At 46.6% G+C, this 25025-nt stretch overlaps 1 protein-coding gene and 1 long non-coding RNA gene across 2 annotated transcripts in view; one reads left to right on the top strand and one right to left on the bottom strand.

Annotated features, from left to right (window-relative positions):
* The window catches only part of CASQ1 (calsequestrin 1), a 90389-nt gene that overhangs the window by 3190 nt on the left and 62174 nt on the right, over positions 1-25025 (bottom strand). Inside the window, exons 5-10 of the mRNA XM_063946980.1 lie at positions 21827-21900; positions 19723-19853; positions 13522-13567; positions 2708-2762; positions 2354-2454; positions 365-439 (exon numbers count right to left, since the gene is read on the bottom strand). Of these exons, the coding sequence (XP_063803050.1) occupies positions 365-439; positions 2354-2454; positions 2708-2762; positions 13522-13567; positions 19723-19853; positions 21827-21900 (482 nt within the window). The remainder of the gene's footprint in view (positions 1-364; positions 440-2353; positions 2455-2707; positions 2763-13521; positions 13568-19722; positions 19854-21826; positions 21901-25025) is intronic.
* Positions 2421-25025, top strand: part of LOC134980246 (uncharacterized) — a 58299-nt gene continuing 35694 nt past the window's right edge. The window contains exon 1 of the long non-coding RNA XR_010190360.1: positions 2421-2484. This is a non-coding gene — a long non-coding RNA (uncharacterized LOC134980246). The remainder of the gene's footprint in view (positions 2485-25025) is intronic.

Below are 25025 nucleotides of genomic sequence, written 5' to 3'. Positions count from 1 at the left end.
GCACACGCATCACGGAGAGGCAGCAGGAGAGAGCAACAATTATATCCCAAAGAAAAGGGCTTGGCGTTGGATGGGGGGGTAAAACGGCAGCTGGAATGGAAATGATGAAGGCAGGTTGGACAAAAGGGAAGTGAAGATGCTTTCATCAGAAGATTTATGGATGCACAAAGCCTGAGGTGCATCAGATTTAAAGCTCTGCTGAGCAAATGGGGTGTAGTAGTGAATTGACCCACGTTGCAGTTAATTCTGTTAGATGGTGGTGGTCCGTTTTAGGTCTAGAAACAATAGTTAAGCATGGAAGCAGTAGATGTACAGGATGTTCTAAAGCATAGTGTCGATGACCAATCTCTCAATCTGTACTTACATCCGTCACATTCACCACGCCGATGTGAGGTCGGGACAAGTCAATGCCAAACTTCTCTTCCCAGTAGGGGATCAGCTAAAAGAGGGGAGACAGCAAAAAAGAGTGGGGGGGTTAATGAAGGGTTCACTCAGAAACAATTTTGCACACGACCTGTCAATGCTTTACGCTTCACTATTCCTGCGCCCGTTCACAGCGTTCCCACACTCTGAAAACAAGCAGAACGCGCCAAGATGGCGCATATTGTTCAGCTACTCTAAGCGTGCAGCTAGGGTTCTGTTGTTCTGCGCGCTATGTAGCTTGAATCTAGTCTTTGCTATAGGCACAACTACGAGCAAGGGAATGCGATTACTGCTCGCTTGTAACGCTACAGCCTGTCATCCTCCCCGTGCTAATTACATGAATTTATAGCGCTGCGTAAACTGATACCATAATGAGTTCTGTTGACACGATGGAAACAGTGATATAGAAAATGAGTTTTTGTGGCCCATCACCGGATGAATGCCATCATTTATCAATCACTACAGGCATGGGGCCTAATTCAGACCAGATCGCTAGCAGGCGATTTTTGCACTGCTGCGATCAGATAGTCGCCGCCTACAGGGGGAGTGTTTTTTAGCTGTGCAAGTGTTCAGACGCATGTGTAGCAGCTATACAAACTGATTTTGTGCAGTCTCTGCACAGCCCAGGACTTAGCCGCTGCGATCACTTCAGCCTGTCCGGGACCGAAATTGACATCAGACACCCGCCCGGCGAACGCTTGGACACACCTGCGTTTTTCCAACCACTCCCTGAAAATGGTCAGTTGCCACCCACAAACGCCCTCTACCTGTCAATCTTCTTGCGATCGTTTTTTTTCGCATTATCCCGTCGCTGCCCGGCGAACCCTGTCACTGCGGACCGACGCGCCTGTGCATTGCGGTGCATGCGCAGTTCAGACCTGATCGCAGGCTGTACGAAAACGCAGCCTAGCGAACAGGTCTGAATTAGGCCCATAGTCTGCTCTCTAAAGTAAAGGCAGATTTGTAGTTAGCAAGGCCCCAGCCCTTGTCACAGTATTGCCGCTGCTGTCACCGCAGTTTCTGAGTCCTGCGGGCTCTTGGAACCCTGGGAATACCTAGGGTCTGATTCTATTTGATGGCGGATGTGGTGGAGCGATGTTTCTCATCTGTGCATCTGTCTAAACAGAGGTGTGGAAAGAATGGGATCTGTGATTTTACAGGTACGACCTACGACCCGGGTTATGTCTGTCAAACATATTAATAGTCATAGAACCTACAGCTCTGCAGAACCCAGAAAATGCAGTGGTTCCAGGGGCAGCCGTCATGGGGTGAGAACCCACCGCTAACTCCGGTATATTAGGACGTAGAAGACTTTCTTATCTCCTCGTCAGTGGCGTTCTCCTTTAATCCAGGATAATTTAATGGATTAGTGACCGTTAGGAACCAATTTATTCTTTAGTCTTTCCCTGGCAGCTTAATCTAATTCCTGCTTGGTGACGTAATATATCGCCCAAGTGGGGTGTGTTGATTCAGGGGAACCCAACACAAAACAATTCCTATTCCAACGCCACCTGTTTTGTAGAACGGTTCCGGTCACCATCCCAGCTCCTTCCCCCGAAAGTCCCAGCATGTCAGTCATGCTACCACTAAGGGGGGACTGTGAGCGATCAGGCAGGACCCGTTCTGCAAATACCTAGACCCCCAGACATCGGATTTGTGCGTAAACCATCCGTTTTGCGTAAAAATCCGAATTATGTCTTATATGTTTTTGCGCTGTAAGTCGTTATGGAAATTTTCAGCATCTGGTATATAAATGCTATATATAATAATGTTTACAGGATTAGATGAAGGGCATATAGAAAAAATAAAAGGTTAGTCTAGGGGGCAGTACAGTAAGTGGAAGATACGGGAGAACCCTAGCGTATAATACAGCTCTGTCTATCAAACCAGCAGCCAGTTTCCTATGTTTTGAGATGTTTCGTTTTCTCACCAGGGGGAAGTCCTCTGGGTCGATCCAAATGATGCTCAGATCTGGGTTATCGGTGTTGTCCTCTGCAACTTCTTTAATGATCTGCAAGAACTCATAACCATCTGTTTAGAAGGAAAGATAAAGCAGATAAGGTCAGTAAACCACGGTACTCTCATTCCCCAGGGTTCATTGTTACTGCATCCAGTCACTTCTGAAATGTGTCTGGTTTGATTCCTTTATTTGCCAATATTTATTTGTTTTACGTGTTTGTACAGAACTATTGTCTCGCAGTGTCTGTTCCGCTTAGCGGAGTTGTGTTTTGATGGTTATGCCACTATAGTGTGTTTGGGAAAGCGCTACTATCCGAAGCCTTACCTGGATCATCCTCCTCTGCAAAAGCAACAATATGGATACCATCCAAGTCATCTTCCTATAATAAAAGAGATAACACATTCAATTAGCAAATCAGCTCAGTATCTTCATTTTCATAAGTGAGATAAAACAGGAATGTGTCACTTCCCCCAATAAGTGGTCCCACATCCAGATGAATCCTAAGGGTTATATTTAGCAAGATTTGGGTTCATCCTTAATCGCCAGGTTTCAGCCTACCCGATTGGATTATGATTTTTCTTAGCCCATGGGTTAATTTTAGCCAAATTCCAAATTACAGAGTTGACCACTTCAGCACATTCTTCCCAAACCGTATTAACTAGGGTTGCCACCTCTCCCTGATTTCCTAGATTCTCCAGGATTTGGTGGCAACCCTCCAGGAGGCTTTTCCCTTCACCCAGATTCCTGGATTCTCCAGGAATAAGGGGATCCTGGGAGCACCAGCAGTGATCCTTGGCAGCCGAGGAACTCAGTGAACTACAGAGACTGTCTCGCGAGATTATGACATCAAATCTCACAATACTGTGTTCAGCCCAGACTGAGCCGAAGCTGCCATGACGCTGCCATCGGCAGTTCTTCCTCAGCGTTTCCCCGGGCTGTGCCTGCGGACCACAGACTGAGCCAAAGCTGCCATGACACTGCCATCGGCAGCTCTTCCTCAGCGTTTCCCCGGGCTGTGCCTGCGGACCACAGACTGAGCCAAAGCTGCCATGACACTGCCATCGGCAGCTCTTCCTTAGCGTTTCCCCGGGCTGTGCCTGCGGACCACAGACTGAGCCAAAGCTGCCATGACACTGCCATCGGCAGCTCTTCCTCAGCGTTTCCCCGGGCTGTGCCTGCGGACCACAGACTGAGCCAAAGCTGCCATGACACTGCCATCGGCAGTTCTTCCTCAGCGTTTCCCCGGGCTGTGTCTGCGGACCACAGACTGAGCCAAAGCTGCCATGACACTGCCATCGGCAGCTCTTCCTCAGCGTTTTCCCGGGCTGTGCCTGCGGACCACAGACTGAGCCAAAGCTGCCATGACACTGCCATCGGCAGCTCTTCCTCAGCGTTTCCCCGGGCTGTGCCTGCGGACCACAGACTGAGCCAAAGCTGCCATGACGCTGCCATCGGCAGCTCTTCCTCAGCGTTTCCCCGGGCTGCGGTGGTGAAGTAACGCTGACCCGGCTCATGTGAGAAGAGCAACGAGAGCTGACAGGCATGTCACACATATATTTATATTATAATGAGCATGCATGAAACATATAGAGGATCAGGTTATATATAGATATATGTATATTTTGAATCTCTATCAGACACCTTTTAGTAGTGCTTTTGGTTGTGTAACCTATTGAAGCGTGATAGTGAATAGGTTGTGTGCAACACTTACACTTCCACGGTTCTTCCCTCTTTCACACAATCTAGTTTTAAGGCACCAAATGCTGTCATTTATCCAAGTGGAGACTATTATATTCCTATTTATATAGATACACTGTTTCATTTAGATTGTACGTTAAATATTTTATAAATATGGTACATCATTTTATTTACATGAACATTGCTTGGTGCCGCGGGGGGTGGAGTTGGGATTGGGGAGGTGGATCTCCAGGAATCGATGATGCATGAGGTGGCAACCCCTATATTCAACTGATCCTTAAAATATCCGTTCCATCACCCTTAAGTATGATACGTTATCCCATTTAGTTTGCACCAAATAGATCACATGAGGCTGAAAAACACAGGACGCTCTACTTTTTATCTATCATCCTAATAGTCTGACACAGATATCCGAATTTGGTATTTGAGACCAGACCATTGTAACAAACGCCCCTTACACCCTGTCCCTGGGAACACACTTGTGCTTGCTAATTCTTCTTGTGTAGTGTTCCCACTTGAATCACTGTAGAGCAACTGAGATTATCGGTTTTATAATTTTACATAGAAATTAAGGCCAGCTCTTATTATGTCCTGTTCTCAAGACGTACGTATACTGTATGACTGCTGGGGCGTAGAACATTCATTAGCCACTTTCTCATTATTAGCTAAGGGGTTTAGGTAGTAACTCAGCCTCTTGAACAACCTCCTACAAGTCACTAATCAGCACCAGGGGCAACTGGCCCTGACCCAAGAAAAATAAGAATTATTGTAGGTGGATTTTATTTCTCCTTGACGGATGAAGCATTATCACCGAGAACGCAGCCTAGACTTTAGTAATATATTGGATTTGGCTGAATATCGGTTCTCCTCCCCCCAAAAAATGACTTCCACCACTTGGTGGATTGCTACAGACTTTTAATGAAACTGAGGAAGCCGCCGATGCCGACAGGCGGAGAAACGCGTCTTTTATACCCGTCAAACCTGTGATCACTACACTGCGAGATGATCGTTATGCTGGGAAGGAATCTATGATCTCCGGATAAGGCTTCGGTTAAAGGTATTGGGCACCAGAAGCCGGGAGCATGGTAAAACGAAACCCAGGAGTGATTGCGGTAAAGATGGGATTTTAACATGGCCATGTTTTAAACGTCTGCCGAGATACTATATTAACTCCGCTGCTTTGAGTTAAGTTAGTCTATGCATGCATGTCTAACCAAACTAATCAACTATTAACCTATTGTGGTTGTGCACGAAATTGGCATTGATTTCACAGGAGAAAGGAAAGAGCTCTCTGAATATCCCCACGTTATATGAACTGTTGGAAGCAATTAGTATGAATATACAACTTGGCTTTAAACAAGTGATTCTTCTGTTACAAAAAGTGTCAATCCCTATTTGGAGGGGAATAGAGACATTCTAACATCTGAATTATAGTTGGTATACTTTGTATCATTGAAGTAAAACACTAAGTTGTTACATTTTATAATATCTAAGTGAAACAGTGTGAGGTGATTTATTATAGCTGGATGCTCTGTGCAGTAAGGGAGTATTAAGTGGTTCTAGAGAGCAGAGGATTGTCACTTATTATGCTGTGATTGTTTTATTTATTAGGCCATTGTTTTAGATTCCAATATTTTTATATTGCATGCAATTAGCCTTATAGGCCCTACACACTGGCCGATTTGTTTGAAAGATATGAACGATCTCGTTCATAAATGAACAAGAACTCGTTCATATCTTTCAGTGTGGAGGCTCCAGCGATGAACGATGCGCGGTCCCGAGCTCGTTCATCGCTGGTCCCCCGTCGGCTGTGCATGCAGGCCAATATGGACGATCTCGTCCATATTTGCCTGCACTTCAATGGAGCCGCGTGACGGGGGGAGTGAAGAAACTTCACTCCCCCCCGTCACTGCCCCCCCGCCGCCGGGTCGCGCTTCGGCCGTATCCGCCGTCGGGCAGCTCGGCGGCGGGTCGGCCAGTGTGTAGGGTCCATTAGAGATGAGAATGTTGTTTATTTAGAAGTAAGAATAGATGATAATAGAATAAATAAATAAATAAATAAATAGTATTTTAATAAGAAATCTGCTAGCGCTGTCTGTGTTTTCCTTTTTTTTAATGAAAGTGATAGAGAAATAGAGGATAAAGGGGGTTATTCAGAGTTGTTTGCAAACTAAAAAAAGTTAGCAATTGGGAAAAACCATGCTGCACTGCAGGTGGGGCAGATGTAACATGTGCAGAGAGAGTTAGATTTGGGGGGGGGGGGGGTGGTGTTGAAATTGAAATCTAACTTACAGTGTAAAAATACAGAAGCCAGTATTTACCCTGCACAGAGACAATATAACTCACCCAAATCTAACTCTCTCTGCACATGTTATATCTGCCCCACCTGCAGTGCACATGGTTTTGCCCAATTGCTAACTTTTTGGGTTTGCTAACAACTCTGAATAACCCCCAAAGCCCAGTAATAATTTAATAAGCTCATGTGTTGATTTAAGAACGGAAGAATTAAGAAGCATTGCAAAAATGGCAAAACCGTTGTCAAGTTTGAGACTTAAAATGGCAAAATTTGTGTAATTTAAATAGCCCCATATGCGATGCACTTGGAACTGGCGAAGAGTTTTAAGGTTCTAGGGGTCTATTCACGAAGCAGTGAAAAGACTGGAGAAGTGAGCTAGTGGAGAATTTGCCCATGACAACCAATCAGCTGCTACGTGTAATTGTATAGAATGCACTTTATAAATGTTACTTCAGTGCTGATTGGTTGCCATGGGCAACTTCTCCACTGACTCACTTCTCCACTCTTTTCACTGCTTCATGAATAGACCCCTTAATAATAAGATTTTACTCACCGGTAAATCTATTTCTCGTAGTCCGTAGTGGATGCTGGGAACTCCGTAAGGACCATGGGGAATAGCGGCTCCGCAGGAGACTGGGCACAACTAAAGAAAGCTTTAGGACTACCTGGTGTGCACTGGCTCCTCCCTCTATGACCCTCCTCCAGACCTCAGTTAGGATACTGTGCCCGGAAGAGCTGACACAATAAGGAAAGGATTTGGAATCCCGGGTAAGAGTCATACCAGCCACACCAATCACACCGTATAACTCGTGATATTATAACCAGTTAACAGTATGAAATATAACTGAGCCTCACTAACAGATGACTCATAACAATAACCCTTTAGTTAGGCAATAACTATATACAAGTATTGCAGACAATCGGCACTTGGGATGGGCGCCCAGCATCCACTACGGACTACGAGAAATAGATTTACCGGTGAGTAAAATCTTATTTTCTCTGACGTCCTAGTGGATGCTGGGAACTCCGTAAGGACCATGGGGATTATACCAAAGCTCCCAAACGGGCGGGAGAGTGCGGATGACTCTGCAGCACCGAATGAGCAAACTTATACCCCTTTCACATCGCACAAATAACCCGGTATCGACACGGCATATTGCCGTGTCGACACGGGTCAGTGTGCGATGTGAAAGCACTTTCTGAGAATTAGCGGGTCGCCTGACCCGCTAATTCAACCCGGTATAAAAGAAGGATTATACCCGGGTTGATTACCGGGTCAGGTGCAGTGTGAATGGGAGCCGCGTCGATGCGACACGGTTCCCATTCACAGCATAGGGAGAGGCGGCGCAGGAGATGAGCTCATCTCCCAGCGCCGCCTCCACCCCCGCCCCTGCTGCGCCCCCCCGCTGCTATGGCAACCGACCCGGTATATTGCCAGGTCGGAAAGCCAGCAGAGGGGAGCAAATGCCGGATCCCACCCGGTAAGGACACGTTTCTTTTACCGGGTGGGATCCGGCATTAGCGATGTGAAAGCGGTATCAAGGTCCTCCTCAGCCAGGGTATCAAACTTGAAGACTCTTGCAAAAATGTTTGAACCCGACCAAGTAACAGCTCGGCAAAGTTGTAAAGCCGAGACCCCTCGGGCAGCCGCCCAAGAAGAGCCCACTTTCCTCGTGGAATGGGCTTTTACAGATTTAGGGTGCGGCAGTCCAGCCGCAGAATGTGCAAGTTGAATCGTGCTACAGATCCAGCGACCAATAGTCTGCTTAGAAGCAGGAGCACCCAGCTTGTTGGGTGCATACAGGATAAATAGCGAGTCAGTTTTCCTGACTCCAGCCGTCCTGGAAACATATATTTTCAGGGCCCTGACTACGTCCAGTAACTTGGAGTCCTCCAAGTCCCACGTAGCCGCAGGCACCACAATAGGTTGGTTCACATGAAAAGCTGATACCACCTTAGGAAGGAATTGGGAACGAGTCCTCAATTCCACCCTATCCATATGAAATCAGATAAGGGCTTTTGCATGACAAAGCCGCCAATTCTGATACACGCCTGTCCGACGCCAAGGCCAACAGCATGACCACTTTCCACGTGAGGTATTTTAGCTCTACGGATTTAAGTGGCTCAACCCAATGCGACTTCAGGAAATCCAACACCACGTTGAGATCCCACGGTGCCAGTAGAGGCACAAACGGGGGCTGAATATGCAGCACTCCCTTAACAAAAGTCCAAACTTCAGGCAGCGAAGCCAGTTCTTTTTGGAAGAAAATGTACAGAGCCGAAATCTGTACCTTAATGGAACCCAATTTTAGGCCCATAGTCACTCCTGACTGTAGGAAGTGCAGAAATCGACCCAGTTGAAATTCCTCCGTTGGGGCCTTCCTGGCCTCACACCAAGCAACATATTTTCGCCATATGCGGTGATAATATTTTGCGATCACATCTTTCCTAGCCTTAATCAGCGTAGGAATGACTTCCTCCGGACTGCCTTTTTCCTTTAGGATCCGGTGTTCAACCACCATGCCGTCAAACACAGCCGTGGTAAGTCTTGGAACAGGCAGGGCCCCTGCTGCAGCAGGTCCTGTCTGAGCGGCAGAGGCCATGGGTCCTCTGAGATAATTTCTTGAAGTTCTGGGTACCAAGCTCTTCTTGGCCAATCCGGAACCACGAGTATAGTTCTTACTCCTCTCCTTCTTATTATTCTCAGTACCTTGGGAATGAGAGGCAGAGGAGGGAACACATACACCGACTGGTACACCCACGGTGATACCAGAGCGTCCACAGCTATCGCCTGAGGGTCCCTTGACCTGGCGCAATATCTTTTTAGCTTTTTGTTGAGGCGGGACGCCATCATGTCCACCTGTGGCCTTTCCCAATGGTGTACAATCATTTTGAAGACTTCTGGATGAAGTCCCCACTCTCCCGGGTGGAGGTCGTGCCTGCTGAGAAAGTCTGCTTCCCAGTTGTCCACTCCGGGAATGAACACTGCTGACAGTGCTAACACATGATTTTCCGCCCATCGGAAAATCCTTGTGGCTTCTGCCATCGCCATCCTGCTTCTTGTGCCGCCCTGCTGGTTTACATGGGCGACCGCCGTGATGTTGTCTGACTGGATCAGCACCGGCTGGTGTTGAAGCAGGGGTCTAGCCTGACTTAGGGCATTGTGAACGGCCCTTAGTCCCAGAGTATTTATGTGTAGGGAAGTCTCCTGACTTGACCATAGTCCTTGGAAGTTTCTTCCCTGTGTGACTGCCCCCCAGCCTCGAAGGCTGGCATCCGTGGTCACCAGGACCCAGTCCTGTATGCCGAATCTGCGGCCCTCTAGAAGATGAGCACTCTGCAGCCACCACAACAGCGACACCCTGGCCCTTGGAGACAGGGTTATCAGCCGATGCATCTGAAGATGCGACCCGGACCACTTGTCCAACAGATCCCACTGGAAGATCCTTGCATGGAACCTGCCGAATGGAATTTCTTCGTAAGAAGCTACCATCTTTCCCAGGACTCGCGTGCATTGATGCACCGACACCTGTATTTGTATTAGGAGGTCTCTGACTAGAGATGACAACTCCTTGGCCTTCTCCTCCGGGAGAAACCCTTTTTCCTGTTCTGTGTCCAGAACCATACCCAGGAACAGTAGACGCGTCGTAGGAACCAGCTGCGACTTTGGACTATTCAGAATCCAGCCGTGCTGTTGTAGCACTTCCCGAGATAGTGCTACTCCGACGAACAACTGCTCCCTGGACCTCGCCTTTATAAGGAGATCGTCCAAGTACGGGATAATTATAACTCCCTTTTTTCGAAGGAGTATCATCATTTCGGCCATTACCTTGGTAAATACCCTCGGTGCCGGGAACAGACCAACGGCAACGTCTGGAATTGGTAATGACAGTCCTGTACCACAATTTTGAGGTACTCCTGGTGAGGAGGGTAAATGGGGACATGCAGGTAAGCATCCTTGATGTCCAGTGATACCATGTAATCCCCTTCGTCCAGGCTTGCAATAACCGCCCTGAGCGATTCCATTTTGAACTTGAACCTTCGTATATAAGTGTTCAAGGATTTCAATTTTAGAATGGGTCTCACCGAACCGTCTGGTTTCGGTACCACAATCATTGTGGAATAGTAACCCCGGCCTTGTCGAAGGAGGGGTACCTTGATTATCACCTGCTGGAAGTACATCTTGTGAATTGCCGCCAGTACTACCTCCCCTCGAGGGCAGCAGGCAAGGCTGATTTGAGGTAACGGCGAGGGGGAGTCGCCTCGAACTCCAGCTTGTATCCCTGTGATACTACTTGCAGAACCCAGGGATCCACCTGTGAGCGAGCCCACTGGTCGCTGAAGTTCCCGAGACACGCCCCCACCGCCCCTGGCTCCACCTGTGGAGCCCCAGTGTCATGCGGTGGACTCAGAGAAAGCGGGGGAAGATTTTTGATCCTGGGAACTGGCTGTCTGGTGCAGCTTTTTCCCTCTTCCCTTGTCTCTGTGCAGAAAGGAAGCGCCTTTGACCCGCTTGCTTTTCTGAAGCCGAAAGGACTGTACCTTATAATACGGTGCTTTCTTAGGCTGTGAGGAAACTTGAGGTAAATTTTTTCCTTCCCAGCTATTGCTGTGGATACGAGGTCCCAGAGACCATCCCCAAACAATTCCTCACCCTTATAAGGCAGAATCTTCATGTGCCTTCTAAAGTCAGCATCGCCTGTCCACTGCCGGGTCCCTAATACCCTCCTGGCAGAATGGACATTGCATTAATTTTTGGATGCCAGACGGCAAATATCCCTCTGTGCATCCCTCATATATAAGACGACGTCTTTAATATGCTCTATGGTTAGCAAAATAGTATCCCTGTCCTGACAGGGTAATAGACCACGCTGCAGCAGCACTATCCATGCTGAGGCAATTGCAGGTCTCAGTATAGTACCTGAGTGTGTATATACAGACTTCAGGATAGCCTCCTGCTTTCTATCAGCAGGCTCCTTTAGGGCGGCCGTATCCGGAGACGGTAGTGCCACCTTCTTTGACAAGCGTGTGAGCGCCTTATCCACCCTAGGGGATATCTCCCAACGTGACCTATCCTCTGGCGGGAAAGGGTACGCCATCAGTAACTTTTTAGAAATTACCAGTTTCTTATCGGGGGAACCCACGTTTCTTCACACACTTCATTCACTCATCTGATGGTGGAACAAAACACTGTCTGCTTTTTCTCCCCAAACATAAAACCCCTTTTTTTTTTTGTGGTACCTGGGTTAATGTCAGAAATGTGGAACACATTTTTCATTGCCGAGATCATGCAACGGATGTTCCTAGTGGATTGTGTATATGTCTCAACCTCGTCGACACTGGAGTCAGACTCCGTGTCGACATCTGTGTCTGCCATCTGAGGTAGCGGGCGTTTTTGAGCCCCTGATGGCCTTTGAGACGCCTGGGCAGGCGCGGGCTGAGAAGCCGGCTGTCCCACAGCTGTTACGTCATCCAGCCTTTTATGTAAGGAGTTGACACTGTCGGTTAATACCTTCCACCTATCCATCCACTCTGGTGTCGGCCCCACAGGGGGCGACATCACATTTATCGGCATCTGCTCCGCTTCCACATAAGCCTCCACATCAACCATGTCGACACAGCCGTACCGACACACCGCACACACACAGGGAATGCTCTGACTGAGGACAGGACCCCACAAAGTCCTTTGGGAAGACAGAGAGAGAGTATACCAGCACACACCAGAGCGCTATATAATGCAGGGATTCACACTACCCACAGTGATTTTTCCCTTATAGCTGCTATAATACACAGATTTGCGCCTAAATTTAGTGCCCCCCCTCTCTTTTTAACCCTTTGAGCTTGAAAACTACAGGGGAGAGCCTGGGGAGCTGTCTTCCAGCTGCACTGTGAAGAGAAAATGGCGCAAGTGTGTGAGGGAGATAGCCCCGCCCCTTTTTCGGCGGACTTTCTCCCGCTTTTTTATGGATCCTGGCAGGGGTATTTTTCACATATATAGCCTCTGGGACTATATATTGTGATTATTTTGCCAGCCAAGGTGTTAATATTGCTGCTCAGGGCGCCCCCCCCCCCAGCGCCCTGCACCCATCAGTGACCGGAGTGTGAGGTGTGCATGAGGAGCAATGGCGCACAGCTGCAGTGCTGTGCGCTACCTTGTTGAAGACCGAAGTCTTCTGCCGCCGATTTTCAGGACCATCTTCATGCTTCTGGCTCTGTAAGGGGGACGGCGGCGCGGCTCCGGGACCGGACGATCGAGGTCGGGTCCTGTGTTCGATCCCTCTGGAGCTAATGGTGTCCAGTAGCCTAAGAAGCCCAAGCTAGCTGCAAGCAGGTAGGTTCGCTTCTTCTCCCCTTAGTCCCTCGTAGCAGTGAGTCTGTTGCCAGCAGATCTCACTGAAAATAAAAAACCTAAAATATACTTTCTTTTCTAGGAGCTCAGGAGAGCCCCTAGTGTGCATCCAGCTCAGCCGGGCACAAGATTCTAACTGAGGTCTGGAGGAGGGTCATAGTGGGAGGAGCCAGTGCACACCAGGTAGTCCTAAAGCTTTCTTTAGTTGTGCCCAGTCTCCTGCTGAGCCGCTATTCCCCATGGTCCTTACGGAGTTCCCAGCATCCACTAGGACGTCAGAGAAATGGAGTTAGTGAGATTCATGTATATATATATATATTTTATCTCCCTATATCTCATCTGCGTGGTTGGTATAACATTACTTTTATATTTCGCTGTTACTGGCTTTTCCTAATTCTATTCCGTGGTACCTGTATTAATCACTGTAATTACCAGTAACAGACACCTTTAGAATGCATTAGTGAATCACGGCAGCTTGTGATAGCTGCATTACAGTTTGGAACGCTCGCCCTAATTAAAAATCCGCTACACCGAGGGTGTGAGATGGGGGATGTTTGTGAATCACATTTATTTATTTATTACACAGCTAATTTCTCGGGGGCACGTGAGAATAGATTGGTGAATAACATTTTTATTGTATTTTTTTTATTAAAAAGCTGAGCATCTAGAACGCAGAAGGAATTATCTCCTGGATAGCGATACGTAGACTGTTGCGCCCATTCCACCGCGTGACTTATTTCAGGAAAGGCTGCGATTATCAAAGTATTACGTGTGAGTTATAATAAGAATATTTACCCAGGTCTCATACATGCTGTCTGGCTGTAGTTTCCTCAGTGTGGGTCTGCAAGAGATGAAGTGGATTATGACACATGTTACAAGGGTTTAACAAACAGGTCACCTTTTATGTACCTCAGAGAACCATGAAATGAAGATAGATGGCCGTTACTCCACATTTTTTCAACTTGACCCAATTTAGGGTTATATAACAGTCCGTATCTGTTCACCGTGTCCTACATCAGTGACTAATGCAGATGTAATTGATTTTAAAAGCGAAGTGCAACCACTGACATATCTATAATAATAGGTGCCCTCAGGGCCGGTGCAAGGTCTCTCTACAACCTAGGCAAAGCTTCAGCCTAGCGCCCCCTAACCACACTACCACCACCTCTCGGAGGGGAGATGCAGGTGGCCACTAGGTGGGCTGGGGTGATTTTCAACATTATACATATACAGAGAAAAGGGACAACACTCAAGGACTCTTAAAGTGATAAAGTATATTGTACAATATATATTTAATTAGGGTTGGGTACGGGATGTCGTCAGAATACTGACAGTGTCATCCCGACCACCTTAATACCAAAATTTTGAATTAAATTAATTAACCTTACCCCTTACCCTGCCCCTAAACCTTCCTCCCCGAAGCCTTACCCTAACCGTACCCCTCATACTAACATTCTAGATGACGGCTCTCAGGATTCCGGCGTTGGCATTCTGATTGCCGGCATCCCATCTGCTGAGATGCCAACTACATCCCTTTAATTGTATGTGTACACATACTGTACATATTTACACAGACATACTTATATTTGTATGTTCCTTATTGTGTTCCATCATCCCAGCTGTAAGTTCATTACTGACCCCCCCCCCCCCCCCCCTCCTCCATTTTGTGGCACCCTCCAGTGGCCGGCGCCTCCAAGGCAGCCGCCTAAAGCTGCCTAATGGTAGAGCCAGCCTTGGGTGCCCTGTGTCCGTGGGGGGTGCAAGTCGCACACCCTGCAACAATGTTACCTCACTGAATTCATGCATTGGTGCTGCAGCAGCATCACAAATCCCAGGAAAAATGGTGTGGCAGCCATTTTCCCAGAGATTTCCGTATACGCTGTAGAGAAGTCTCTGGTGAACAAGGCACGGGTGCCATGTTCTTGGAGACCTGCACATGTGCAGTAGAAGAAGGAGCCTCCTCTCTTAAGCAGTCTCTGATTGCAAGATTCTTGTTATTTTGATGTCAGGCGATGTAGCTCTCACTGATTAATAGGCCCTATAGTTAGTTTTTGATCCGGGTCCGCTTCATTAGGGAGGGTACGGAACCTCTAGCTGTCCGACAGTGCCATTGGCTCAGCGCAAGAGTTCCTGCGACAGGTTAAGCTGTATTATTCAGTGTCTTCTAATTTTTCATGTAAATTCGCCTCTGATTGTCTGCCAAACGTATGCTCGTCTGGGTCTGTGAACATATTTTAAAATGCTGTGAGGTAAATTAGCGTGCGCCACTATTTGGGGTAAGAAAAATAAAATAATTGGTAATCTGCAACAATACCACCAGTTCTGGGGAAATAAAACAATTGTGTTGTAGCAGAGTCGAAGGACAGAGACCCCTGCGGGCGGCCATTTTATATTTCACTGTTGAAATAAGTATCAATGTATTACTCTATCGTCGCTGTGCTGTGAGCCCCATGAAACTCTCTGAGGTAAAATAATGTGATCTGGGAAGAAAGCAATATATAAAAAAACAACAATAATAATCATGTATTTGCTCTGTGCGCGGTGTAAAGGCCTCGCTGCCATGGCAACGCTGGTCTCTGAACTGCCAATATTTAACGTGTGTCTGCCAAGCTGCGCTTTCATCGCCCGCACTCAAAAATAGGATGCTAAGAAAGGTCTCTTATCTGCCTTTAACCCTCAAGAGAGATGAATTATGAGGAGATGAAATGGCGACTTCTAAAAGATTGCACTTCAAGGAGTAATTTTATTTTTGCTTTATAGAAATGGACTTTTAAACCCATCATTATTTTAAAATGACCCTTATTTCTTTGTCTTTGATAACTGTATATTGGTTAACCCCGTCTCCACCGCAATGGCCTCTGACCGAGAGCCCCTAGGCCATTACCACCAACCCAATGCCCCACCCAGTTTTTCTCCATTCCTCCCACCTAGTGAAAACAATTGAAAACACGTAGAACTCCGACCAAATAGTTTACACTCTAAAATACGTCAAAAGAGAAAGACAAGGATATTTAGTGATATACTAAACTTAAACAATTTCTCATCATTTATAAAAAGCTAAATAAAATGTGTGTGTGCGTGTGTGTGTGTGTGTGTGTGTGTGTGTGTGTGTGTGTGTGTGTGTGTGTGTGTCTGTCTTTATATCATTTAAGATATGGGTTTTTCTAATTATTTAAACAGTGTTTTGTGAATTTTAATTTACCAGCATTTAAATAATATCATTTTGCTAATAGCTTTCTAATTAAAGGGTCTATTCATGAATCGGTGAAAAGAGTAGAGAAAAGAACCAGTGGAGAAGTGGGCAACCAATCAGCTTTGAAGGAAGCCTTTATCAAGTACATTCTATAAAATGTAAGGGAGATGCTGATTGGTTGCCATTGGCAACTTCTCCGCTGGTCTGTTTCTCCACTGTTTTCACTGCTTCATGAATAGACCCCTAAATTCGGATTAGCAGGACTAACCAACAAACCATATTTAAATCCACTAGATGACTGGAACATACCATAATCGGTGACTGCAAACTGAATAGGTTTTAAAGTGTGTAAAGTGTCATTCCATCATTACTGCGTCCAGTATGTCTAGCCATTTTCTGAATGTAAAATGATTATCGGATAATTAGCGAGGCGCGAGGCATGCCACTAATTTCAAATGAGCCGATGGGATGGGCTGGATATTGCTTCAATCTACAAAATGGCAGCTTCCGCGCTGTGTACGTGACTGCTACTTTAAATGATAAAGACAGCAATGTCTCTCTTGCCGTGCGCTCTGCAGATTGGCTCGGACAGCCGGCATTAGCTGACATTCAGTAAAGTTAAGCGGTTCTCCTTATTCTCGTATATACAATGTTTTCCTGTTAGTCTTCAGCAAAGCATTGCAAGAGCAGAGCGTTTACCAGTGCTTGTAATGGGTTAACGACTCCGACACATGATCTTAATCCTAAAAACATCAAACTGTGCGCTAATGATAAAATATCGGAGTGACAGATCTCCTGGCACACAGACTATTGTCACTGAAATGGAGAAAGAGGGTTTTAAGGCACCTAGTTCTGCTGAATGGCTGAACCCTGCTTGATATAAGATTGTGTTGTCTGCACACCCTAAGATGCGAGTCAGCCTCTCGTCTGTGACCCAGGGCACTAAAAGGAGGATTTTACTGCTATTTCACTCCACCGCCTTCCCGAGTTCTACAGATCTCTTTGTAGAGCACAATTTTGAATATTATTATATATTTTTTTACCAAGACGAACAAAACATAAGTAATGCTCACAGCAGCAGAATGTCTGGAAACGCACGTTTAACCAACTATACCCATAGGGGGGGATTCAACTGTTTTTGAGAGCCCAGAGCTCCCATCTAAAGTGACAGTGCTGAAGCTGGGGGAATGAATAATGTCAACAGTGAATATGCCGACTGGAGAACGTCTGCGCCATTACGTCGGCACTGTTGTCATGCTAGTAAAGGCATTTTAACTGTGTTGGCATTATAACGTTAAACATAATGGTAAAGTATCATGTTTAAAGTTATAATGTGCCGACATGGCTAAAACACTTTCACATTACAACTGCGTCGACGTAATGCTGCCAGCATTCTCCAGGCATGTTTCACTGTTGACATGTTCATTGTCGTCAAAATTATTGCATACGGAAGTTGGGATAATGGTTCTTATTCAGAGATGGAGATGCGGATCGCTGCATACACAACCAGATCTGCGTTCATCTGCTCACATTCTGGAGGCTGCCCGGCACAGGGCAAGGCTCCTCAGCATGTGTTAGGCCGCCTCCCGATGCGTCCGCAATGTACATCGGAACTAAGGTTGACCCCTGGAGGCGCAGGTCAGGCCATTTTTTTTTTCGGAGCGACTGCGTGTGATGTCACGCAGCCGCCCCGAAAATGGACTCTATCCGCCCTCATTCGGGATGCCCCACCCCCCCAACACCACAAGGAAGGCCCTTTGACTGCTGTCGCTGTCAGTCACAGTGTGGCCGCATCCTTCCTGGATGGTGCGCGCGTGCAGACCACCTAGATGCGGCCACTGCGGGCGAACGCGCGCCTGATTCCAGGTCTGAATCAGCCCCAAAAGGCGAAAAGATGGAGTGACCCTGGCCTGCGAGTGAGTGGAGTGCTTACTCACAGAGGATGCAGAGGACAGAGAGATTATGGAGCTACAGTTGGGTAGTTGACCCTCTTCAGGCGAGCCACTAATCTAAATAACACTGTATATTCCTACACGTACAGTACAGTGATTTGCTTTCGAGTGAAACAGATTGCAGAGTTTCATTGCAACATCATTTTATTTATAATGCTACCCCACTCAATGCAACACTCCTAGCAGTCACAATAATGTTGACTGCTCAAAGAACGCAAAGTCCTAGCCCGCTGGTATTATTTTGTCACCAGAGGGGAGAGCAGTGAGTTAAACCGTCCTCCATGTGATATAAACAGGAGAGAAAAACATTAATATTGACCCGGTTAGTTTAATGTTTCTATGGCAGCTAAACTGTTTGGTTTTTTTTATGCCAGACACCATGGCAACTTCACCAGTGAGCACTACTGCCTGGCGCCCGTGCAGAAGACAATGCAGTAAAAAAAAATATATCCAACATTGCCGATTAGCCGTGACATCGAAGAATAATTGGTTTAACCTATTTCATTTTCCTTTCTCTCATTTTCAACTTACAATATAATTCTGACCTTAAATTTTGCCCGCTAATGCATTAAGAGCTGTATGATATAGCGTGGTATACAGTAGTTCTGTTTATTGACTTTATGCCTCTTGATGTTCTGTTGTGGTACCGGTCTCATGGAAGTGATATTCGGCACTCCCAGGACAGAAGTGTCACATAGGGCGCTCTCGTCTCCATTTTGTCCCTGCACGTCTTAAAAGCCAAATCGCCTCATGCTCCTTCTCAGTTATGTGAGAACATAAGGTGAATGATGTTAATACTCATGTCTTCATGACGCTGACTACCCAAAGGGTTCTCAACACGGCGCTGGCCATTGGAGGACTTGGGGAATCACCTCTAAGTAGGTTGGATGTTAGTTTGTATTGTTGAGAAGGCTAGACTTGGGGTAGTTTAGTAAAACAATGGACTCTCAAAAGTCCCTTCTAATGGGGAACTATAAGTAGTGGATAAAACGTGGAAACGAATGGTTAAATAATGGACACCAAGCATATTAAAAGCAAAAGGCTTCACACAGATAACTACTATGGCTGCAGGACCTCAGTGACTTTGAAAGAGGGGGGATTGCCAGAAGTTTCAGTGACCAAGACAGCTCAACTTGCTAAAGTTTCAACACCTGTGATGTCGAAGGTGATGTCATCATAAAACTCATCATTAAGACTTCACTGGCAAAGGGCAACAGTAAGCGGAAGCTCATACTCCGGGGAGTGTGGTATTAGTGTACTCATCTACAACGAGAGACCAGCAGCTACAGTTGAGTTGACGACCTTTAATCTGTGGTGCAATCGCTGTCATCCTCAACAATGATCTGTCAAGAACTCCGCAGGGCAGGATACCGTAGTAAAGTTGCAGTTCATGAACCGTAAAGTATATTTGCGAGTTAAGCTGGACAAAGAGCATAGACAATGACCTACTGAGCAGTAGAGGCAAGTGTGACACCAACCTATAGCCCTGGACACCTGCTTTCACCAGTGTTCTGCTGGTTCACTAATATTATGGGGTGAGTTGTCCTGGCATGGTTTGGATACAGAAGGAAAGGTCAATGCTAATCATTAATTCATGGTATTAAGTGATCACCTTCACCAAATATTGTAGCGTTATTCCTTATGTATCAGTTTCCTCCAGAATGACAATGTGCCCACCTACTGTATGTACCCACACAGCTCCTTTTACAGATGGAAGATATCACAGAGGCCTAGCACATCCAGCGTCTCCCGCACATGGCTGGATCCCTCAGTTCGCCATCAGCCTAGTAATGTGTGTGTCTGTATTACACCTAACGCATTGCCGGTTGGGATGTGGTGAAGCAGGCTCACCTCTTGTGCTCATGAAGGAATTCCACAATCTCCTTTTCACTGTTGGGCTTGTTGGGAATGGTGACAGGCTCATCATGGAAGGGTTCATAGTAGTCAATCTCGTTCAATTTCAGAGTCAACTTCTTGGCAACCTGAAGACGGTAAGGAAACACAGAACCATTAAGCCTCTAAATAATGCAGAAGCCAAATTGATCAAACCTACTATCCACACTCTTCACTAGAATATATATCACTGAGAGACACAGTGGAGGCGGCCATTTTATGGGTTGAAGCAAGGTTCATATGAGGGCATCTTATCAGGTCACTGGAGCTTCGTTCCATCACTGATGGCAGAATATCTATTGGGTCTTGTACGTGGCTTTCTTATCGTTCATACGTGACCATTATGCCACCAGTATATGTTGCGGATCTAAAGGTGGAACTGATGACTATAGGCTACAACGGTTTACTCCAACTACAGACGGACTTGGCTATCGGGGGCTCAGCTCTGACTAGCTAAACTTTTTGAAGATTGATAAATTGCCCCAGACTGCGACCCTGATAACAGGACTACATTCTTCACTGTTGCGTAGCTGAATGCAGGAGATATCTCTGATATCTCCAGTGTCCAGCCTTTGCTACATAACAGCTGAACTAGAAAGATGTTTTAAGCATGCAGAAACCGCCATAATGAGCGTGGAGGGCTGTACAGGGTGTGACCTGTGGATCTCGATCCTTTTTCAAAGAACTCTTGGCCAAGGGGCGCCACATTCTGTGGGTGGCATTTAACATTGCTTAAGCTTGAGAACTGCAGCCTTCTGCAAACGCAGCTGAGCACTTTCTTGGGAATAACACTCAATTAGCCACCATAAACGTGAATCACAAAGTGACGGGCTCAGCTACACAAATGGTTAACTCATAGGGCATTTTGGCTGTCTGTTCCCCTTGTGTGCCAAGCAGTGTGTGTGTGTGTGTGTGTGTGTGTGTGTGTGCGTGTGTGTGTGTGTGTGTGTGTGTGTGTGTGTGTTAGCCACAGATTAGCCATCTACTCCGGTATCTTGTTAAGATTCCCAGCTACTAATCCCCTGTGACATGAATAAAATGGGATGCGCAGGAGCAATTAAATCTGTTGTGTACCGCACATGTTGGGAATATCAGGTGTAAGTCATGGAGGTGGAACGCCTTTGTGTGTCGCCTTTTGTGCAATAGACGTCACAGCTAATTTGTCAGCTTTTTAACCCTTTGTGGGCACATATACAGGAAGGAAATCACTGTCTTAGAGAGGAATGAGGAAAAACAGGGAAATTAAAATTAATTACTTGTATTATTTTGGTAAATGTGGAAAGATTTGCCTAAGAGGATGTCATGGTCCCCGTCTGCAGTGGCCAAGTCTAAGACATTTATACACTTTCCTCCAGGTGCCTTTTCCTCAAGCCATAAAAAAAAAAATTGCATCCTAAACTTCTGTAGTCAGTTCCAGAAAACAGGTCTATTCTTGAAGCAGTGAAAAGTGTGGAGAAGTGAGTCAGTGGAGAAGTTGCCCATGGCAACCAATCAGTGTTGAGGAAACATTTATAAAAGGCATTCTATACAATTGTACGGAGCAGCTGATTGGATGCCATGGGCAACTTCTCCACTGGCTCACTTCTCCACACTTTTCACTGCTTCATGAATAGACCTCATAGGCTTGAACCTAATACCCCTTATCCACTGGCGCTAAAACCTGGGTTATTGCTGGCTTGTAACCCGGATTGCGGCTCAGTGGAAAAGGGTCCCAAAAAAAACAACCCTGGTCCAGAGACCCGGCAATATTTCCCGGATAGCTAGGACCTGGGTAAGGCTCTGTGTAAACAGGTATCCAGGGTCATCCGACCCGGCTCCAGTTTACAGCATGGGAGATCCTGGTGCTTGGTGATGATGTCATCTCCAAGCACCAGCGGAAAAGAGACTGCACCCATGTGCAGTGTGGACAGCCTGGACCCGGAAAATAACCTGGCCCGGAAGTGTAGTGGGAATGGGGCCTGTTCCGGTTCTGACCCGGGTTGGAATCGTGCTCCAAATCACCTCGGCGCCCTTTCACCCAGTGTTCCCTAAATATAACTCCCCTGTTATAACTGCATCTTACCTTGCTGTCAAAAGTAGCAAAGAACGGTATGTAGGGGTGGAACTCCTCAGCCGCATCCTCATAGGCCTTGTAATCTGCAAGTAGACAAAAATGTAACATTGTTACCCCCTGCTAGATGTACAGGATAACGTATCGGATAAATGCCACGCCTATAATCTAACAATATAAATCAGTTCAGAGCATTTCTATAGCACACAGGTTCTCAAACTCAGTCCTCAGGACCCCACACGATTCATGTTTTCCAGGTCACCAGTAGATTTTTAAAATGTGGCAGTTGGTGATACACAGTGCAGCTGCTGGGTGACATGGAAAACGTGAACCGTGTGGGGTCCTGAGGACCGAGTTTGAGAACCACTGCTATAGCATAATGTCGTTAGTTGTCCGCTTCGTAGGATGTTATTATGGATACGAGTAAATGACAGGTTATATTGTTGCGATAGATGTTCCGCTTGGAACTGGAGCTGTCATTGGATTGCTTTGGGCCCACACATGAAGCAATGTGTGTCTTGTTCATCACCGCCCCAGTCATGGCCCAGGAACACCCAGAGCTTTTTTAAGGCTATGGAAAAAATTGCTGAACTCCGTGAACATCTGCGTCGCGTGCCACTTTGAATCCGGCACATCGCGTGTCTGGCTTTTCCGCGTGGCAAGGACAATGGACAACATTAAAATTGTTGACCAGGGCAAGATATGAGGAGCAGCTTATTATATGGTGTTATGACAATTAGTAGCTACGTTTATGGTTAGTGTTTGGGTAAGATCTGGGGTTCAGGGACTGGTCAACTATGATGCACGTTAGCGGAAAACAAAAATGTCAAAAATAATCTGTTAGTAAATGGAATTTAGACCCTGAAAAACTAACTTGACCAAACATCGACCCAGACTGATTTTTAGTAAATATACCCCATAGAATGGAGTGTGACCATTGGAAGAAGGTGAGTTGTAAGAGTTAGCCCAGAGCATTCTCTGCCCAGTCTCAGAGGGACCGTGCTTCTATTTTCACTCTAAATGTAGCAGCATGACATTAGGCTATTGCATTATTGAGATCCGTGTGGCCTGAGCCAGCCTCCCTCTCTCCATCTTATCATTGCATTACACGTGTTGGAACATTAAAACAAATCATTTACAGGCTGGAGACCCAGACAGAGCACATTGTGAAGACTCGCTGTGACTCCGGCAATGTGACATACAGATGATCCGTATCTGATAACCAGCTGCTTCCAGACAAAAACTTGGGTAGAGCTGGCGCTAATAGCCATCTCCCAGCCCATTGTGAACCATCTTCATTCTATATACTATACTGGTAACACGCACATTGCATTATAGCAGGCTTGTCCGCTACATCGGGTGCAGCCAGTAGCCCATAGGCTGGCATTATAACTCCCTTTATAGACCCCAGATAAGTGCTATCGCTGTTGTTTCTGTGCAAGCACAAGCCATAGCTCCTCCAACCACATCTGAATCAGGCCCACAGACGAGAGAATGACGGAGAAACCTTCTGTACCTACAGGGGTATATCAGACAGATCCTAGGGAGTCATTCAGACCTGGTCGCACGCTAGGTTTCATCGCATTCTGAGATCAGGTCAGAACTGCGCATGCGTATGCACCGCAATGCACAGGCGCGTCGCTCAGGTACAAAGCAGATCGTTGCTGTGCGATGGGTTTTCCGAAGAATCCATTTGCACAGGCGATCGCAAGGAGATTGACAGGAAGAGGGCGTTTGTGGGTGTCAACTGACCGTTTTCTGGGAGTGGATGGAAAAACGCAGGCATGTCCAAGTGTTTGCAAGGCGGGTGTCTGACGTCGGACAGGCTGACCGGACAGGCTGAAGCGATCGCAGCGGCTGAGTAAGTTCTGGGCAACTCAGAAACTGCACAAATATCTTATGTACCGCCCGGCTGTACATGCGATCTCACGCTTGCAAAGCAAAAATACACTCCCCTATGGGCGGCGACTATCTGCTCGCAGCGCTGCAAAAAAAACCTAGCGAGCTATCAGGTCTGAATTAGGCCCCTAGTCATGCTTTATTCTGGGGGGAATTCAATTGTTTGAAAAGTCGTTGGGTGTCTATTAGATAGGGGGGAAAAAACAGACAGCCAACTGACTTTTCAAACAATTGAATAGAGATCTAATGGAATTAACATTAAAGTGCAAATACAGAATAAAGCGTACAAAAGTAATGACATTTTGTATTTTTAAAACATTTAAATACACAAGGGATAACTTTGTATACTATACATGTGCTGAGATTAGGAGATGCTTCCATTAAGTTTGCTTTGGAGGTACTTAGCATAAATGGGCCTGTAGGCACTTCCTAGGTACAGCATGTATGGAGCAATGATCGGACAATAAAATTGCTTTATTCTTTTCTGATTTGTCCATTTATTTCTGCTCACTGAGCGCTATAGGACGTACCTATTGTGTACCCTCCTCTTACCTATGCCTCCAGTTTGGAACGTAGGATAAAATGCCATGATGGTCCTGAATCAGAAATGCGTCTTTGGAGATCGAAAATGTGCTAATGCCAGCAGGAGGCGTCTGAAGGAAAGAGACGTCTCCTGCCAGCGTCTCAGATCTGAGTGCTCCGTCCCAAGCCGCAGCAAATCGCCATCACAACCACTGGTCGCAATGGCGGCAGCATCAGCCATCTGAGTAAGATTAATCAGGATGGTCGCCTCCTGCCTGCATGCGAGACCAGTAAATCTGCATTGGAAGATGCAGACACTGGCACGGCCTCATTTTCTGGAAACGCAGGCACGTCGTCTCCATCCCGACCCTACAACTTGGGTGAACTGCAAGCGATCTTGCAGAAGGAGACCTGCACACGAGCAGTCGGCGTCTTTGAGTTTGTGCACATCTCTGAATCAGACCCTATGTTTGACTTAGGTTAGTAAAATGTTTGCGTAATGTACATAGAGGCTGGCACATTGGTCCTATAGTTAGAGTGCCAGCTGAGTGGTGACAAATGGTAACAACGTGGTAAACTGCATTACATTACACGCTATTACCCATCTCCTCATCTTGTTGTCTGTGCAGGTGCTAGTCACACTGTGGCCTACTCATTACCCAGGGAGCGCGCTCACCCGGCACGCTCGTCATGGTTGTGTGGGTAGGGGATGGTTGAGATATGCAAATGCAGGAAGGATTACTGTACTGCAAAGCTGAAGATTTTGCAGCGCGTTATTAGAAAGCAAACT

This window comes from Pseudophryne corroboree, chromosome 12 (assembly GCF_028390025.1).
Source record: "Pseudophryne corroboree isolate aPseCor3 chromosome 12, aPseCor3.hap2, whole genome shotgun sequence".
Taxonomy (NCBI): domain Eukaryota; kingdom Metazoa; phylum Chordata; class Amphibia; order Anura; family Myobatrachidae; genus Pseudophryne; species Pseudophryne corroboree.
Note: the sequence above shows the minus strand (reverse complement) of the source record. Positions and strands in the feature narration are given on the sequence as shown.